We start from the raw sequence: 19393 nt of genomic DNA, 5'->3' as shown, positions 1-19393 counted from the left end.
GCGAGAGAAAAGCAGCACGACTGCCGGAGCCTCCTTTCCCCGGCATTACTTAAATATAACCCAGTTCTGTGGACTCTGCAGCACTGTAGTTAACATTAATCTGTTCCCAGAGTCACATTGTTTTTACGCCAAAAGCAAGATAGGTGTCATTTTGCAAAAGTGTGACACCTACGCTGACAGAATGATTGCTTGTGTCAAAGTTAAAAAGGCACTATTAAATATTGTAGAAGTTGACAGTTTGCTCGCAGAACGGAAACGCTTTGTTGGAGGCGGAGGCCTGAACTCAGCTGCTAGTTTATTGAAGTTTTTTATTTTATTGAAGAGGTTACTATCAGGTATCAGAAAAGCGTGCATATCAAGGTGTTTCTGAATGAAATGTTTGATGTAGGTGTATGATAATGTGGTTTGGAAACACCCTCTCATGTTGGCCCTCAGGCAGCAGGTATCATTTAAATATGAGTGTTCAGAGCGCTGCCTCTCGGGATGGATGGGAGGCAGCGGCAGACTCAGCAGAGCAACCACAGCTCCTCTGTATCACTTTCTTTCCGAATGCATTTCACTTTGGTCTTTGCCTCATAGACATCTGTATCTATGTACAGTTTATATACAGAAGTATGTTAATATCTCAAAAGGTGAGGACTACCTAGGGATTGTTTCGTTGACAAAAACGATGATGAAATATGTCCATCACCGCCCTCAATTGGACTCCTTTGGTTACTTCTGCGACATACACACAAACTGACAGATTGACAATAAAGTTCCCTTTGACTTTTGATATTGACATCACTACTAGTGCGTCGATTGGCTAGAGTTCGAACACAGTGTACGTGATATAACAATTAGCATAATAGGGCCTCTTTAAATCATAAACATGTCTGAATAAAATGATCCTGTTTGACTCTTTGATATATTGAGATGACGAAACTGAAACTAGACTAATTTCTTTAAAGATAAAACTATAATGAACAGACTTTGCGTCAACTAAAACTTTCCTTCACCACTGAATTCAAACTGAATACGGTTGATTTAATATAATGTTCATTTAGAAGGACTTTCAACAATGACAACATGTAAAGAAACTCAGCTGACATCAACACTGGGGTTAACTGCTTCAGCATATTTGAATAAAATGTGTTTTATTCCATCTCCTGAGGTCCTTGGTGCTGAGCATAATAAGAAAGTGCAAGATTCAAAGGCTTTATTGTCCAATGCACAATACCTACAGGGTCGTCTGGCAATGACTTGGGCTCCTCCAACAATGCAACGTACAGAATACTCAACACAGACAAGTACTGCAAGTTAAATAGAAAAATATCCTTCAGATGCTGGTTCCGGATGTGAGAACAGATCTATGTATACAAGCTTTTAAATACTCTGCCCCTTCTGCCTGGAATAACTGTCAGATTGTATCACTCTTCAAGTCCATCTTAAAGGACTGAGAACAAGAATCCATTGGTCGATGTGATTGCTCTTATATCCCAAAATTGAAGTCGTTTTAAAATGTTGCCAGTTTTTAATGTTTTATAACAGTTTCTTTGATTTGCATATTGACTTGTAATGTGTCATTTCATTTGTGTTTTACAGCTGTATTCGTCTGCCTGTATTGTTTTGTGTTCATTTGTTGTAACATTGTTCATGCTGCCCTCTTGGCCATGTCGCTCTTGAAAAAAGGTTTTAATCTCAAAGAGACTTTTACCTAGTTACATAAAGGACATATATAAGTTAACACAGAAATGTTTAAAGGTCACCTATTATGGAAAATCCACTCGTCTTTTCTACATCAACATGTGTCCCCTCTGGAAAAAGAATCTGAAAGTTTCAGGAACAAAGATTCTCTCTCTTTTTGTCCTGATCCATTTATATAACAACCTGTCTGAAAATGAGCTGATCAGATTTTGGCCACTTTATGATGTCATAACGATTTTTTGGCTTGTGTAACCATTAGCCAATCAGCAACCAAGGTAACCCCCCCCCCCCCCCCCCCCAAATCAACGTTTGAATTATTTTCATCTAAAGTAACAGACAGAGAATCAGCTCTTTTGAAACAGGGCTGAAACAGAGGGGATTATGGGTAATGCTGCAATGATCTGTTTGGTGTTCGGAGCCAAACACCTCAGAGACATGTTTTGTATATATCTGAGACTCATAATATATGCCTAAAAATACCATAATAGGAGACCTTTAATGTCTATTCTCTATTCTTTAGGAGCACATTCTGCCTAAGCCCCGCCCCTACTACCGTGTGGACCAATCAGCAGAGCCCGAGGTGTGGCTGGATGCCATGCAGGTCTGGGAGGTGAAGTGTGCCGACCTATCGCTGTCTCCCGTCTACAAAGCTGCCATGGGGATGGTCAGTACAGCCCGTTAATCCCCCCCCCCCCAGAATGTGTTTCCCCTGATAAACCCGGCATGTTATGGTCTGTTGGCGACAATGAAAAGTCACAATTAGCGGCTCTTAATTGAGTTATTAAAAATGTTGTAAAAGATGCCGGATTTAATGGCACAGATACTTGTTTATCACCCGTTGTGTAGCCGCATGTCTGACTCACAGTCCCACAGTGCACATAAAGGGTTTGCTATAAAGTTTACAGTGTTCAAGTCCTGAAGAAAAAAAGGCCCCGAGATAGATGTCCGTCTGCAAGCATTTGTAAGAGAAAAACAAGAGTATTGCATATTTTACTGCATTTCTTTATTTAAAAAAACACATTTAAGGGTGCAAAGTGTCTATGAACATACTTTTTACTGCACTTGAATTTGAGAGAGCTGGATTAGTCATTGTAAACAAATGAGGCCATTTCCAAGAGGGTTAGTAGTTTCCATGCATCACATATCGTCAACAACCAGGATAGATTTGACGGGTGATTCGTCACAGGGTTTTCCTATAGTTGGAACAAATCTAAACCAGAAATGTTATAGGTTATCTCAGCACTAACTGTTGCTGAAACATCTCCACATCACAATGTTACTACAACTATTCTAAGATGTTAGTCCCTGCTGCTTTAATGAGGCTTGAACAGGTTAGTGTGAGTCAACATATGAAGTTAACAAATCAATATGTGACCCGCTCTATCGAAATCAGTCGGAAGTCGCAACGGCTCATTTCAAAAATAAACGTGGATTTGCGTAAAAAAATAGTTTTTCGGGGTTCGGGTGTTTTGTTTGATTTGAAATAAACAAAGTCTTGGCTTTCAGAATATGAAACTTTTATTTCCAAAATCACACGATAAATACATTTTTGAAGCTCGTAAAGGGAAGATGAAAGCTCTCACTCGCCACTCTGCTGTTCCGCAGCGCCGCCCCCCCTCCCTCCGCTGACATTATGAATGTAAGGCGTAGAGTAATCATAGATAACACGGCAGGGTCCGATACAGTTTGTTTTCATCTGATTTCAAATAAACAAAGTCTTGGCTTTCAGAATATTAAACTTGTTTCGGCAAATTCAGATGATAAATACAACGTTGAAGTTTGTAACGGCATATTTACAAGCGGAGAACGGAGTAACTTGACGTCACAGCAGGCATAACAACAGCCGGTGTTTCTCGTGAGGGTTTTCCCCGGGAAACAAACACAATACACACAAACGCAAAAATACACACACACACACACACGTATACACACGTATACACACACACACACACACACACACACACACACACACACACACACACACACACACACACACACACACACACACACACACTTGCGAGCTTCCCCCAGACCAGTAATCCAAACGAAAATATCTTCCCTCCGTAGTATTTTGATCATTTGCTAATAACCAATCAGATCGATGGATTCCAGAGAAGAGGAGACTTTGAAGGCCTTTTTCTCAAAATGATGACTCGGTGACAGTCATTATATAATGTGACATATTTTGCTATATATTTCGAGTACAAAAACAATCCTGATATCATTAGAAAGCGAGGAATCTCCTCTTTCCAGCAGTGTATACAAAATGTGTCTTCGGGTCGGACTCATTCCGATGGAGCAGGTCACATATGCACTTCCTTTAGCTTCGGCTTTGTTATTTTTTGGTTACGTGAATCTTGCATGCGCACATTTGTAGCCAGTTTTCACTGATTAGTTTGATGAGCTCTCATTTTGGACATTTTCAGACTTCTAAAAAGTTCATAATGATATCACTATGTAAGTGATGCTCCAACACAATGTCTATGATCAAATAAGGGGCGGGACATCTCTAAGCTGTTGACCAATCCCAACAGAGCCGGCCAGCTAACCAATCAGAGCAGCCTGGGCTCTGGTTTCAGACAGAGGGTGAAAAGAGGTGCTGCAGCACAGGCAGTATGAGACAAATAAAGAGCTTTCTGAACATTGCAGCCCCTTTAATCTCTACATACATATTCATTTGGAAATCTTACATGCGATGATTCACGTTCACTCCTTTTGGTTTTCATAAAAAAAAGACAAGATGAGAGATTCATCAGGTAAAAAAGAATTTCAGAGGAACATGAATTAGGACAAAAGTGCAAAGGAGGGTTAAATAAAAATCCTTACATTCAAAAAGAAAGTAATTAAATCTTTGATGTTTTAAAACCTTGAAGTAGTTTTTTTTTTTGCCTGACGGTCAGAAAGATATTCAACACATCTAGGGGTCACCGTTTATAAGACAGTAAACGCAACTAAAGGGCAAATGTTCACACGTATTAGTCTGTCCACTGTAAACTGACTGTGACCCTCCCCCTCAGGTGGATCCAGTGAAGGGCATTTCTCTGAGGTTCCCCCGCTTCCTTCGGATCAGAGATGACAAAAAGCCTGAGGACGCCACGACTGGAGCTCAGGTACATCACCGAAACATCACATCACTGACACTCAGATCAGCCTATAGTGAGAGGCTACAAACAGGGGTGTGAAATCAGCACTGGAGTCTTAATAATGTCTGGTTCACTTAGAGCAGGGGTGTCAAACTCAAGGCTCGGGGGCCAAATCCGGCCCGTGACTTCATTTTCTGTGGCCCACATGCCGTTTTACAGAAGCACGTTGCCCATAAACTACATGTAGCAAAATGCCTCAAGTTTTTCATCAAAATATGCCTTTTATCTCAGATTTTGAATTTTTTTCTTTAAAATATGCCTTTTTTCTTAGAATTTGACTTTTTCTCAGAATTCGAAAATTCTGCTTTTCCCCCCCAAATGTCACTTCGGTTTTTTTTATTACTTTTTTTCCAGAATTTGGCTTTTCTTTTTAAATAATTTTGTGACATTCTCACCGAAGAGACTTGCAATTATTTGCCGTAGACTTCTGCTTTCAGACGTAGTTAATGATGAAGTTATGACCCTATCCGAAAATAATCCGAGGCAGTAATGTAATATAATACATCATTTTATATATATTAAATATTTATATAGTCTTAAAGTTACAACCGGCCCTTTCAGTGAAACCATAATTCCAATGTGGCCCGCGATGAAATTGAGTTTGACTCCCCTGACTTAGAGCAAGGGTGTCCAAACTACGGCCCGGGGTACAAATGCAGCCCGTGGACCATTTTGAAAAATGTTTATCAAAAAATATAATGCAGTATGGCCCACAAATGAAACTTGTGCTTGTCTTTTACTTCTTAAATATAGATGTAAACAGATATTACACAGTATTCATGTGTTAAGAAGCCCACTTTTCAAATAAATTCAGTCAGTTAAACCTGAAAACATTTTCCAACAAATCTAAGTTGATAAGAAAAAAGCTCAATAACTTATTTTCACAACAAGTTTGAAATCAACCCTTCATCTGTCCCCTTATTATAATCAATCGGACACTTCTGTTGTAAGGAATGAGCTACCAACACAATCATTGAAACCCCTTTTGAGAGCTGTGATGTAGGCTGTTGTTTTTCTTAAAGCATATTCAAGTATTAAGCATCATTTACCTACATTTGATTTATTTTGCAGACTTATAACTTAACTTATGAGGCAGTATACCTCTAGTGAGTGTCCCAGCCCTTCGTATATTTTTCTGTATGCGGCCCTCGGTGAAAAAAGTCTGGACACCCCTGACTTAGAGCATCACACCCCATCTGTAAAGCATGTGTAGAGGACCAGGAGGTCAAACAGGTCGACCTTGTGAAATATAATAATGCCCGTTAACTGGTGGGGAATTTAATTTACTTTATTTTTTTGGCCATGTTACTTTAAATCGGTGCTTCAACGTCATCATGGCCACCTCACAAAGAGCTGTCCTGTAAACATTTCAAGCGTGAATAGCACTGCAAGGACGAGCTGCTGCTGCTTTTTGTACGCTGGCATTGATTCATGCACTGACTGTCAGGTAAAACGGCACCTCTGGAGTTTACTGTTGGAGTCTGGGTAATATATTCTGAGGGCACAAACACTGAATGATAAAGTAGAGATGAGCAGGTCAGCTGCACCTGAAAACACGCGGACACCTCAAACTGTGATTCTACTCAAAATGTAGCTCAGAGTATGAATGGATGCTACATCTGTACAGTGACATCACGTTTTTACCAGTGTATATCAATTACGTTTGAATTATTTAAGATGTTTTGCTTTTCTTGGTCGTTCCCACTGACCCACCAGCACATCATTTATTTATACTTCGACCCAAACAACCTGACAATGCACTCATCGCTGTACAGTTGTGTAAAATACAGAATACACACTCACTGGAGAAGCTGGGGACATTAAAGATCTCTGGACATTTAAAAGAATGGGAACTCTAGTTTAAGGTTGTTCACATTAATAGGTCAAGCAACACCATGTGACACCAAACACTGACTTAAATTAACATTTAGTCTGAGAGTTATTTTTATTTAGTAATCGTGTAATAGTAAATAGTGTTTGAAAATGTTTAGGTCTAAACATTTAAATGCTTGTTATCAGGCACGCGGGAAGTCAGTCAGAGTTGGGGGTGGGGAGGGGGGGTACTAGTGGAGCCTCGCAGCGGCATAACTGTAGCGCGCTTACACTATAGGTGCGCCGTGTTTGGGGGTGCGGGTGCTAGTGGAGCCTCGCAGGTGGGGGTGCTGCAGCCCCCTCAGCACCCCCCCTTCCCGCGTCCCTGCTTGTTATCATCAATGAAGAGTCCACAAGCTGAATGTGTGTCAGATTCAATACTTTTTTGTCACTAATAGAAGAAATAGCGATATATTCTCACATTGGAGAAGCTAAACCAGCACATTTTTTAAAGATATTTGCTTTAAACATTTCTTAAATTATTTAAAAGAATATCATTACTGCTGCAGATTAATTTGTTATTAATAGACAAAATGATGAATTGGTTTATCCATTCAGTAAAAATTGCAAAACAACTGCGGATTCCTGCTCGTTCATCTTTGCAAATGGGTTTCTTTTTACTTGTCTTCATGAAAGCAAATCCCCTTGAATTAAAAAAATTGTCAAAGGACCCTCGACTGTTAAAGTAAAGTTTAACATTGAAGATTTGCACTCTTATTACACACACACACACACACACACACACACACACACACACACACACACACACACACACACACACACACACACACACACACACGCGCGCACGCATACACACACACACACATGCATACTGTAGGACATATACAGATTAGGTCTGGAAACAGATTTGCACAAACACATGCATTTTTGTAGAGAGGTGCCAGAGCAAAGAGGCTGCCAGGTACTAGATATATATATATATATATGTGGTCGCTTTGATCTCCTTTTGTGACCCACATCAAATAAAACTAGTCTTATCAATCCATCAGGGGCACAAAAGACAAATCACAGCTGCTAACACGTAGCTTTGAGTATTCACTTTGTCCACCAGTTTGACTCTCCTGAAAGATTTAAGACACTCTTGTCCAAACTCTGACTGCCAGCGAACACCTTCCTCTGAATCTGAACCAGCAACCATCGCCTATAGTTGTGTAACTGCTCACATAAATTGGAGTTTTGACGAGGCTTAAAACATCCAGCTGTTTTTTGTTTTGTTTTACCTGAGCCTTGATACTTTTTATACATTCGGAATCAAATTACAATGTTATTTTTTACTGTCTGGAATTAGCAGCCATCTGTTAACTGTAGATATGTTGATCGTTATTGTCAGGTTGCAACATCAGCGGCATCTGAATGATCAGTTGTTAAAGTATGAACACACACACCTAGTTTCACTCTCTGTGAGTTAGCAGACAGTTTGAAACAATCCAAAATCAAGCCAAGAGGAATTATGAGAACATCGGGACTGAACAGGTTGAGAAGGTAATCATTTTAAGTCAATAAAAGAAGGGAAAGCAATATATTCTCACATTGGAGAAGCTAAACCAGTATTTGAAATTTAAAAATGTTGCTTAAAAATAAACTTAAATCATTCAAACATTTATATTTTATATTACAAGACCAACAAATTAATTGGCTAATCGATTCAATAAAAGCAGTTTCACTTTCTGTGATTTAGCAGACAGATCTTTTTAATTTATTTTTTATATTTGTATTGAAGACACATCGAACATTCAAAGCTACTAGTGCTCAATACATAGTTGATCTTCACTTGAAGGACTACAATATTTAAACCACAATTATAACCAAAACAGACCGTGGAGCCAACATTTAGCAGATAGTTTGAAAATAATCCTGAATCAAGCCAAGAGGAATTATGAGAACATGGGGACCGAACAGGTTGAGAATCTAAGCGTTACCTTGATCCTTTCATTGTTTCCCTCCTCGCTCTGCCACCCTGCGTCTGCTCACTCTGGGCGGGCCCTGCTTCTCCCACATTATTCTCCTCCCCCATCCTCACCTTCAAACCCTCAGCGAACATCACCTCCGTCTCCCAGTCAGCAGCTGGGAGTCACCGACTTCAAAGCCCAGGATATGAATAATCATCCTGTTATTTTTAGCTGTTCATGTTACTGACCTGACTTCATGATCTTCTCTCCCTCCCTCCTCCCTCCCTCCCTTCCTCTCCATCTCCCTGCAGATTGCTGATTTGTACAAGAAGCAGCAGCAGATCCAGAACCAGGGGGAGAAGGGCGATCTGGAGGACTACTACTGATCATCTGTGGTCATCAGTGGGGAATAATAAATGATGCCAATTTCAGAAATAATTGTAAATAGCTTTCTTTTTGTAATGTCGAATGAAAATAAAGGCTGTTGCCAGTTTTAAGCACGCTGTCATTTGTGATATTGATTCATCGAAGCGGCTGCCTTTCAGAGACGAAATTGCGTAAACATAAATTCCCAAAACCTCATATCGACTCAGCAGTTATGGCGTACCTGCTGGTAATAGATCGCTATCAAACATTCCCTGTGCAAAACCACCCAGCAAAACCTGCAACGGACGGGCTGCATACCAATACTTTGAGCCGGGCCCCGATTTTCTGCTCATAAGACGGCGGCAAACGGCGTTCAGCGTGTCGGTAACGAGAGGACGAGCCAAGGAGATCGCAGGCCGCCTGAAAACGTTATTAGAAGTCGAAAAAAAAGGCGCGGGAGCTGACAGATTCTCTAACAGCAGGACAAAAGAGAAGCACTCACAGCTTGCATTAGATGATGGAAATCCACTAACTGTCCAGCCTGAATCAATCAGAGACTGTTAGAGATGTGGGGGTGGGTTGGGGGGGGGGGTCAGTTCGAGAGCCAAGGACGGGCGCTTGTTAAACGGAGAAGCAGAGGATTGTGAGCGTTGAGTCTGCATAGTGATGCCGTGTGAGGGGATGTGAGTGTGCTCCACACCGTGATTGAGCCACTTAATGTGTTTGTGCTTTTGTCAGCGATGTGTTGCAGTGAATGCCAAGTTAAGTGATTATGCAGGAAATATTTTGTTGACTTTGACAATGATGCTTTGTTTATAGGTCTGCATCGCACAGGCGCAACAGAGCTGCAATGAAAACACGAAGAAGTGCAAACTCTTCATATGGCTGCAGATACAGTAGATTTAAAGGTCTCCTATCATACTGTTTTTCATCAATATATTATAGGTCTCAGATATATACAAACATGTCTCTGAAGTGTTTGGCTCCAAACACCAAACAGATCGTGCATCCCATAATCCCCTCTGTCTCAGCCCTGTTTCAAAAGTGCTGATTCTCTGTCTGTTACTTTATATGAAAATAAGGAGCCCCTCCTCACGCCCCTCTGAGAGATATTTGGTTAAAAAGAACACAATAGCCACTTTCACACCAAGTACTTTGCCGTACTTAGTTCCCAGCACTTAGTGCCAGCACTTAGTGCCCATCACTTAGTACCCCCATGGAACTAAGTACAGATCGGGACTGCTGGGACTCCCAGCAGCTTCTACTGAAGCCTTCCGAGTAAATCGCCAGAACGCCGACACCTCCTCATCTCCACCGCTCCCATGTTTTTTTTGTGTTGGCATAACTTATTCTCTCTCCGTTGGTGCGCGGGGCTAATGCTAATAATGCTAATAATGCTAATGCCAGCAAATACAATGGCGGCTTCACAAAACTTTTCAGAGTTTTACGGGGCGTGGTTTGCAATCCGCCCAGCCAATCGAAATTGGTACTTTTTTCTCCCCAGGATAGTACCACCTCTCTAGCAGGCCTTAATATTGGGGGTAAAAGTTCCCGGCACTAAGTTCTCTTTTTGGTGTGAACGCAAAGTTCCAGGCACTATCGGAACTAAACGGGAAAAGTACTCCAGTGTGAACGCGCCTACTGGTGCTCTAGGACAGTGGTTCCCAACCTGGGGGGCGTGCCCCCCTTGGGTGGGCGCCAAAGATCGCAGGGGGGGCGCCAGGCCTCAGATGATTTGAGGCCAAATATCATATTTAGACTTTTTTTTTTATTATTATTTTTTACATATAATTGTAAAGAAATACATGACCGTCACTAAAAGCCTTGTCTCTACATTACAATAAAATATAAATGGCGCAACTTCCAACAGGAGTAATTTGGGGGGGGCTCTTGGGAAAAAGGGTTGGGAACCACTGCTCTAGGAGGAGATTCAGGTGATAAGGGGGGGGGGGGGGTTACCTTGGTTGGTGATTGGCTAATGGTTACACAAACCAACACATCGTTATGACATCATATAGTGGCCAAAATCTGATCAGCTCATTTTCAGACAGGTTTTTATAGAAATGGATCAGGACAAAAAGTGAGAGAATCTTTTTTCCTGAAACTTTCAGAATCTCTTTCCACAGAGGGGACACATGTTGATGTAGAAGAGACATGAAAAAGTGGAATTTGCATAATAGGTTTTAAATTATTTTGAGTGGTGCCACACTATCTGTGGAAGGAAAGGTAATGTCACTATCCACCAGACAGAACTATCTTCACGTATTCTAAAATGTGTACCGACACTTCCCAGTGGAAGAACCCTACTGATTTTCCTCTAGCGAGTGGCTTTGAGGGAAATCTGTTGAAGATTATCAGAAAGATTGAGCTATTTTACATTAATTTCCCTCGGGATGAATTTGAATGTCTTTTATTGATCCTCGGATTTATGTAACTTGAATGAAAACTAAGGGACAGTTCACCGCAAAATCAAAAACAGACATTCTTCCTCTTACCCTTCGTGCTATTCATCAATCTAAATGACTTTGTTGTGAGTGTCGGAGATATCAGCCTTAGGGATGTCTGCCTTCTCTGCAATAAAATGGAACTAGATGGCACTCTGCTCCTGATGCTCAAAGCGGCAAGAAAATACATTTGTTAAATCAACAACAATGTCTCAGTGGTTCGTGTAGGAACAATTTTCATCCTACTGTATTTCGGCACAGAAGGGAGCATGGAACTAAATGTGAAAGATGGCTACTGGTGATGGAGAGAAGTGAAAGATGGCTACTGGTGATGGAGAGAAGTGAAAGAGGGCTACTGGTGATGGAGAGAAGTGAAAGATGGCTACTGGTGATGGAGAGAAGTGAAAGATGGCTACTGGTGATGGAGAGAAGTGAAAGATGGCTACTGGTGATGGAGAGAAGTGAAAGATGGCTACTGGTGATGGAGAGAAGTGAAAGATGGCTACTGGTGATGGAGAGAAGTGAAAGATGGCTACTGGTGATGGAGAGAAGTGAAAGATGGCTACTGGTGATGGAGAGAAGTGAAAGATGGCTACTGGTGATGGAGAGAAGTGAAAGATGGCTACTGGTGATGGAGAGAAGTGAAAGATGGCTACTGGTGATGGAGAGAAGTGAAAGATGGCTACTGGTGATGGAGAGAAGTGAAAGATGGCTACTGGTGATGGAGAGAAGTGAAAGCTGGCTACTGGTGATGGAGAGAAGTGAAAGCTGGCTACTGGTGATGGAGAGAAGTGAAAGATGGCTACTGGTGATGGAGAGAAGTGAAAGATGGCTACTGGTGATGGAGAGAAGTGAAAGCTGGCTACTGGTGATGGAGAGAAGTGAAAGCTGGCTACTGGTGATGGAGAGAAGTGAAAGATGGCTACTGGTGATGGAGAGAAGTGAAAGATGGCTACTGGTGATGGAGAGAAGTGAAAGATGGCTACTGGTGACGGAGAGAAGTGAAAGATGGCTACTGGTGATGGAGAGAAGTGAAAGATGGCTACTGGTGATGGAGAGAAGTGAAAGATGGCTACTGGTGATGGAGAGAAGTGAAAGATGGCTACTGGTGATGGAGAGAAGTGAAAGATGGCTACTGGTGATGGAGAGAAGTGAAAGATGGCTACTGGTGATGGAGAGAATTGAAAGATGGCTACTGGTGATGGAGAGAAGTGAAAGATGGCTACTGGTGATGGAGAGAAGTGAAAGATGGCTACTGGTGATGGAGAGAAGTGAAAGATGGCTACTGGTGATGGAGAGAAGTGAAAGATGGCTACTGGTGATGGAGAGAATTGAAAGATGGCTACTGGTGATGGAGAGAAGTGAAAGATGGCTACTGGTGATGGAGAGAAGTGAAAGATGGCTACTGGTGATGGAGAGAAGTGAAAGATGGCTACTGGTGATGGAGAGAAGTGAAAGATGGCTACTGGTGATGGAGAGAATTGAAAGAGGGCTACTGGTGATGGAGAGAAGTGAAAGATGGCTACTGGTGATGGAGAGAAGTGAAAGATGGCTACTGGTGATGGAGAGAAGTGAAAGATGGCTACTGGTGATGGAGAGAAGTGAAAGATGGCTACTGGTGATGGAGAGAAGTGAAAGCATTAATGGCGTCCTTCCCGACAGAGTTGTGTTACTTACTAACTGAAAAGATCCTCCGATACATGAGTAGAAACAAACTTCCTTGTGCGCTGCGTTTCTGTAGAGAGAAAATAGTTCCTACATGAAAAGCATCTCAAGAAAAAGGCAGGATGGAGACAGGAGGGTCGATTCCGGGTGTTTACTTTCAATACAATCTTTTCTTTACGAAGTTACAGATATAACGTAACCTTACATCGTTCACTGATTGGCTCTGAATGTTCCTTGGACACTTGGGTCATCATGGTCTGCTCCCCATGTTTTTACAGTTCTTGGAATATGCATTGGTGTAGGTTCAAGGTTTTTATTAGTCATACATACAAAGCCACAGTGTAGTTAACTCTCAGGTCAGAGGCTCCAGCAGTGCAACACAATACCACATACACAGAAACAATTGTGCAAGTAAATACAAAAAGAGAAATAGTGCAATAAGAGTCCATACATTTTTTAATGGAATATGATATTTTAGATACATCATTTGTGTACATGCAGAAGTCCAACATCATGCAGACTAAGATACTCCTGTTCACTTGACACCATTTAATACAAAGACATACATACATTCATAATATACCATAAAGTCTGTGGATTCTCTTGATTTACCGCTTCATGGTTTTAAGCTAAGAGACATTGCTGTTGAGTTTTACAAAAGTATTTATTTGGCGGTCTTCAAGCTGAGCATCATCTCTAGATCCATTATATTAAAAGGCAACTCACACCAAAACAATCTAGTCTGATGAATGGCATTACAAAGATTTTCTATCCCAGGTCACGGTTTCTAGCATCTCAATCCAAGCACCATATACTTCACCATAAAAGGCAACACCAAAACAATCTAGTCTGATGAATGGCATTACAGGGGAGTGGAAAATATGTATTAGTTTTTATGGTCAACTGTCCTTTCTAACTACACCGAGCCAAAAGGATGGTTGCTTTCGATCTATGAGAGATATGAACTAGGTGATCATAAACGCATCGCTCCAGCTGAGCTATCGGGGAGTTGTGCTGAACACGATGAGATGCAGGAAATAAATTACAAGCGTCGGTAAGCCGGCTTTCTTCTGGCTGCAAGAAGGCATTCATCAAGTGTGCAATTTAACAGCAGCGGCTGGTCTGCAGGATCATTTGCATTTTCGCCCGTTCTGTGGTGACTCGCACTGTATGTGGCATGTCCCTGTTTCCTCATGCAGAGTGGGTTCTATTTCCTATACTGGAGTGCTTGTGAGGTCAAGATGTGTTGTGCTATGTCGGCATGCGAGTATGCATACTGCACGGCTGGTGGTTTGCCTATTATTTGCGTGTGGGCTGTGTCTTGTGTCTGCAGAATGGGACTTTGAGAAGGACACCATTGTGGTAGGATAATCATGGAAATACCAAATCCTACTCTCGATCTGCCACTGTGGTTTATCTGTACCATACTCATACTTTCTTCCACTTACTACCTTCCCCTAGTGAAGATTTAAAGGTGTTATTCCCTCACAGTTTGCTCTTGAAATATATTCGCCTGCTGCGCGGTACTTCGGCTACATCTGACACTTATATTGTAATATCATCATCACATCTCGTCAATTTCTTTAATAGAAACAAGGGACCGGCTGGTGTTGCTAAATATTTGAAATTCAAATAGCACTTGTCAGCGGTACTGTTGCTTTAGGAGTTGGCGTGAGAAAATGTGAGGAATGGGTAAAAAAAAGACCCTAATGGAAATCAACCAGGCGGCAGAGCATGAAGTATTGAGAAATACAAATGTGTCATAAATTCAATTCCATTCTGTGTTGCATGATCCCGGCTTTGGTTGGGAATTACTGTGAGGGTTGACTCGCTGTTTGTTAAGGTGTATACTCTGATTGTGTTATTGGAGGGGGGGTCTTTGTGTACCTTTATGTTATTGTGTAGATAGATAGAGAATGCAAGCTTACTGTACAGTCTCCATTTCCTATTTTGTCCATTTTTGAATGAATTAGATTTTATAACCAATATTTAGATTTTCTGTCACTTTTAACTAAACCTTTAAGAGCTAACATCATGGCTGTAGACATGTTTCAAACCACAGAAAGAAACACAACTGCTATACTCTTGATTATTTCCAGTGTAGGGGTCATGATTTGAAGAGACATTGCTGTTGAGTTTTACAAATGTATTGTTTGTGTCCTGCAAGCTTCAACATGAATGTCTCCATTCCCTCTTTTCTCCATGTTTGAATGAAGTCATTTTTATAATCAATATTTAGATGTTCTGTCCCTTTTTAACTAAAGCCTTAAAGAGCCAAATGCATGGCTGTAGACTTAAAGAAATACGTCTGCTATAGTCTGGATTATTTCCAGTTACAGGGTCATCCTTCTTGTGAAGAGACAAAGCTGTTGAGTTTTACAAATGTGTTTATTTGGCCGTGTGTTTGTAGTAAGTGCTGCAAGCGTACAAATTACTGTCTCCATTTCTGTGTGTGTGTGTGTGTGTGTGTGTGTGTGTGTGTGTGTGTGTGTGTGTGTGTGTGTGTGTGTGTGTGTGTGTGTGTGTGTGTGTGTGTGTGTGTGTGTGTGTGTGTGTGTGTGTGTGTGTGTGTGTGTGTGTGTGTGTGTGTGTGTGTGTGTGTGTGTGTGTGTGTGTGTGTGTGTGTGTGTGTGTGTGTGTGTGTGTGTGTGTGTGAGAGAGAGAGATGTTTACTGAGGGGGGCAGCTGGCTCATATCACACGCCTGCGGAGCAGCACAGTGGCCTCCTTCGCCAGCGAGGTCCTGGCCGTGTTCTAACATCTGTGCTGTTAGTTCACATCAAGTCACCCGTTCACTCGGGTCCCGGGGGGAAAGTCACATTTGCAAACCTACCTGCTCCCCCTCTGTTGCTGTGCCTCGCTACGTGTTAAGAAGCCACCGGGGGCTTTGCTGCGTGGAGCGTGATTTATATAAAATGCCGCAGAACTGATCTGTGTTGTTGTGACAGATGAAAGGCAAGCTCCTCTGTGCTGAAATTGTCTCTGCTGTGTTCGTCTTTAAAGTTTGCTGAAGTGTCCCCTTAAGCAGGGTTATGGATTAACTCCAACTACAGAGAAAAAAAAGGCGGGCATCTATAAAAAAAAAAATGCCAGGTTTCACCTTTTCTCACTCCTTTTGTCTCCCTCTCTGTCTCCTCCACTCCATTCTCCCACATAAGCTATCTGTCATTTTCACAATACCCCTTTCTCCACCCAGTGAACAATGTGTTTGTTCTCCTCCTCCTCCCCATCTCTCCATCCCTCTTCTATCCCTCCATCCATTTGTTTGGTGCTCTCTGTGACATCTCTGCCATGCCAGGCTCTGATAGAGGGAGGGACAGACCCGGCCATTGTCCCCGGCCAAAACCGCAGAATATCAATCGTGTTTTTCTTGAGCATGAGGCCCCAGCGTTGGCCAGTAACCTTTCGGATTTGATGATGTCAGGCCCCCTCATTTTGGGCTCTTTATGCGATTTCCCTCGTCCTCCAGGATCCACTCTGAAAGGGTACTAGGCCTTCGACGAGAGAGATAGTGCGCAATTGTGTTTGCTTTCTGACTCATCAGGCACTTCATCAGCTCACTTCAACGAGCACAAGTCATGTGTAGCTGAGCCAACAAGTCCTCCAAGTTAAATGAGATTATATTGTTTGTAAATGACCTCCTGAGCCCTTCCCTCACACAGCCACATCGCTCCAATGTAAAAAGTGAAACCGCTTTGTTAACCGACTCTGCTTTGCTTTGGTTAAGCTTTGATTAAGATAAGATGAAACTTTATTTAGCAACCCGAGGGAAATTGCCGTGAAGCAGCAGCAATACAAAGTGAGATGAGTATAGAAGTCTAAGATAACTGGTTTGCGTTTCAGTCTGAATTGAAGCACAGGGATGCAAATGCAATGTTTTCATGGACAAGGTCTTAGCTTAGTAACAAAGTACGGACACCAAAAGATCATGGGAGTGTTATTTGTATGGCATTTGTTTTGCAGGTATTTGCTCATAAACCAAAGGAAAGCACCAACATGTTTGTCTTGGGAGGATTCTTATTGGGACGTGAATGTTTGTACAAAGTCTCATGGCAATGCATACAGTTGCCAAATATTTCAGTCTGGATAAAAGTTTCCTCCTGAGGGAGTTCCCCCCCCCTCCCCCTTGCCTGAAACCCCTCCATTGGACTCCTTTGTTTACCTACGTAACATAGTGACATCACTACGTAACACTGGCCTTCTATTGGCTAGCGCTCCAACACAATGTGATTAAGGGGGGTTAAGGGGCGTGACATCTCTAAACGGTCGACCAATCACAACAGAGCCGGTCAGCTAACCAATCAGAGCAGACTGGGCTCTGGTTTCAGACAGAGGGTGAAAAGAGGTGCTGCAGCACAGGCAGTATGAGAAAAATAAAGAGCTTTGTGAACATTAAAGCATGGAGACATGTCCCAGTAGAGACACTACATACTGATATGGACCTGAACATCACTAGGAGAGGACTCTTTAAAGTAGAGACACTACATACTGATATACACCTGAACATCAGCAGGAGAGGACTCTTTAAAGTAGAGACACTACATACTGGTATACACCTGAACATCAGCAGGAGAGGACTCTTTAAAGTAGAGACGGTACATACTGATATTCACCTGAACATCAGCAGGAGAGGACTCTTTAAAGTAGAGACGGTACATCCTGATATACACCTGAACATCAGCAGGAGAGGACTCTTTAAAGTAGAGACACTACGTACTGATATACACCTGAACATCAGCAGGAGAGGACTCTTTAAAGTAGAGACACTACATACTGATATACACCTGAACATCAGCAGGAGAGGACTCTTTAAAGTAGAGACACTACATACTGATTTACACCTGAACATCAGCAGGAGAGGACTCTTTAAAGTAGAGACACTACATACTGATATACACCTGAACATCATCAGGAGAGGACTCTTTAAAGTACGGACACTACATACTGATATACACCTGAACATCAGCAGGAGAGGACTCTTTAAAGTAGAGACACTACGTACTGATATACACCTGAACATCAGCAGGAGAGGACTCTTTAAAGTAGAGACACTACATACTGATATACACCTGAACATCAGCAGGAGAGGACTCTTTAAAGTAGAGACACTACATACTGATATACACCTGAACATCAGCAGGAGAGGACTCTTTAAAGTAGAGACACTACATACTGATATACACCTGAACATCAGCAGGAGAGGACTCTTTAAAGTAGATACACTACATACTGATATACACCTGAACATCAGCAGGAGAGGACTCTTTAAAGTAGAGACACTACATACTGATATACACCTGAACATCAGCAGGAGAGGACTCTTTAAAGTAGAGACACTACATACTGATATACACCTGAACATCAGCAGGAGAGGACTCTTTAAAGTAGAGACACTACATACTGATATACACCTGAACATCAGCAGGAGAGGACTCTTTAAAGTAGAGACACTACATACTGATATACACCTGAACATCAGCAGGAGAGGACTCTTTAAAGTAGAGACACTACATATTGATATACACCTGAACATCAGCAGGAGAGGACTCTTTAAAGTAGAGACACTACATACTGATATACACCTGAACATCAGCAGGAGAGGACTCTTTAAAGTAGAGACACTACACACTGATATACACCTGAACATCAGCAGGAGAGGACTCTTTAAAGTAGAGACACTACATACTGATATACACCTGAACACCAGCAGGAGAGGACTCTTTAAAGTAGAGACACTACATACTGATATACACCTGAACACCAGCAGGAGAGGACTCTTTAAAGTAGAGACACTACACACTGATATACACCTGAACATCAGCAGGAGAGGACTCTTTAAAGTAGAGACACTACATACTGATATACACCTGAACATCAGCAGGAGAGGACTCTTTAAAGTAGAGACACTACACACTGATATACACCTGAACATCAGCAGGAGAGGACTCTTTAAAGTAGAGACACTACATACTGATATACACCTGAACATCAGCAGGAGAGGACTCTTTAAAGTAGAGACACTACACACTGATATACACCTGAACATCAGCAGGAGAGGACTCTTTAAAGTAGAGACACTACATACTGATATACACCTGAACATCAGCAGGAGAGGACTCTTTAAAGTAGAGACACTACATACTGATATACACCTGAACATCATCATGAGAGGACTCTTTAAAGTAGAGACACTACATACTGATATACACCTGAACATCAGCAGGAGAGGACTCTTTAAAGTAGAGACACTACATACTGATATACACCTGAACATAAGCAGGAGAGGACTCTTTAAAGTAGAGACACTA

The 19393-nt window shown here is 41.8% G+C and overlaps 1 protein-coding gene and 1 long non-coding RNA gene across 2 annotated transcripts in view; one reads left to right on the top strand and one right to left on the bottom strand.

Moving 5' to 3' along the window:
- Positions 1–9111, top strand: part of lig1 (ligase I, DNA, ATP-dependent) — a 71459-nt gene extending 62348 nt beyond the window's left edge. Inside the window, exons 25-27 of the mRNA XM_079651387.1 lie at positions 2207–2350; positions 4704–4796; positions 8923–9111. Of these exons, the coding sequence (XP_079507513.1) occupies positions 2207–2350; positions 4704–4796; positions 8923–8997 (312 nt within the window). The 3' untranslated portion in view covers positions 8998–9111. The remainder of the gene's footprint in view (positions 1–2206; positions 2351–4703; positions 4797–8922) is intronic.
- Positions 1–19393, bottom strand: part of LOC307020224 — a 411310-nt gene that overhangs the window by 95494 nt on the left and 296423 nt on the right. The window lies entirely within an intron of this gene.

This window comes from Notothenia rossii (genome assembly GCF_949606895.1).
Source record: "Notothenia rossii genome assembly, chromosome: 9".
Lineage (NCBI taxonomy): Eukaryota > Metazoa > Chordata > Actinopteri > Perciformes > Nototheniidae > Notothenia > Notothenia rossii.
Note: the sequence above shows the minus strand (reverse complement) of the source record. Positions and strands in the feature narration are given on the sequence as shown.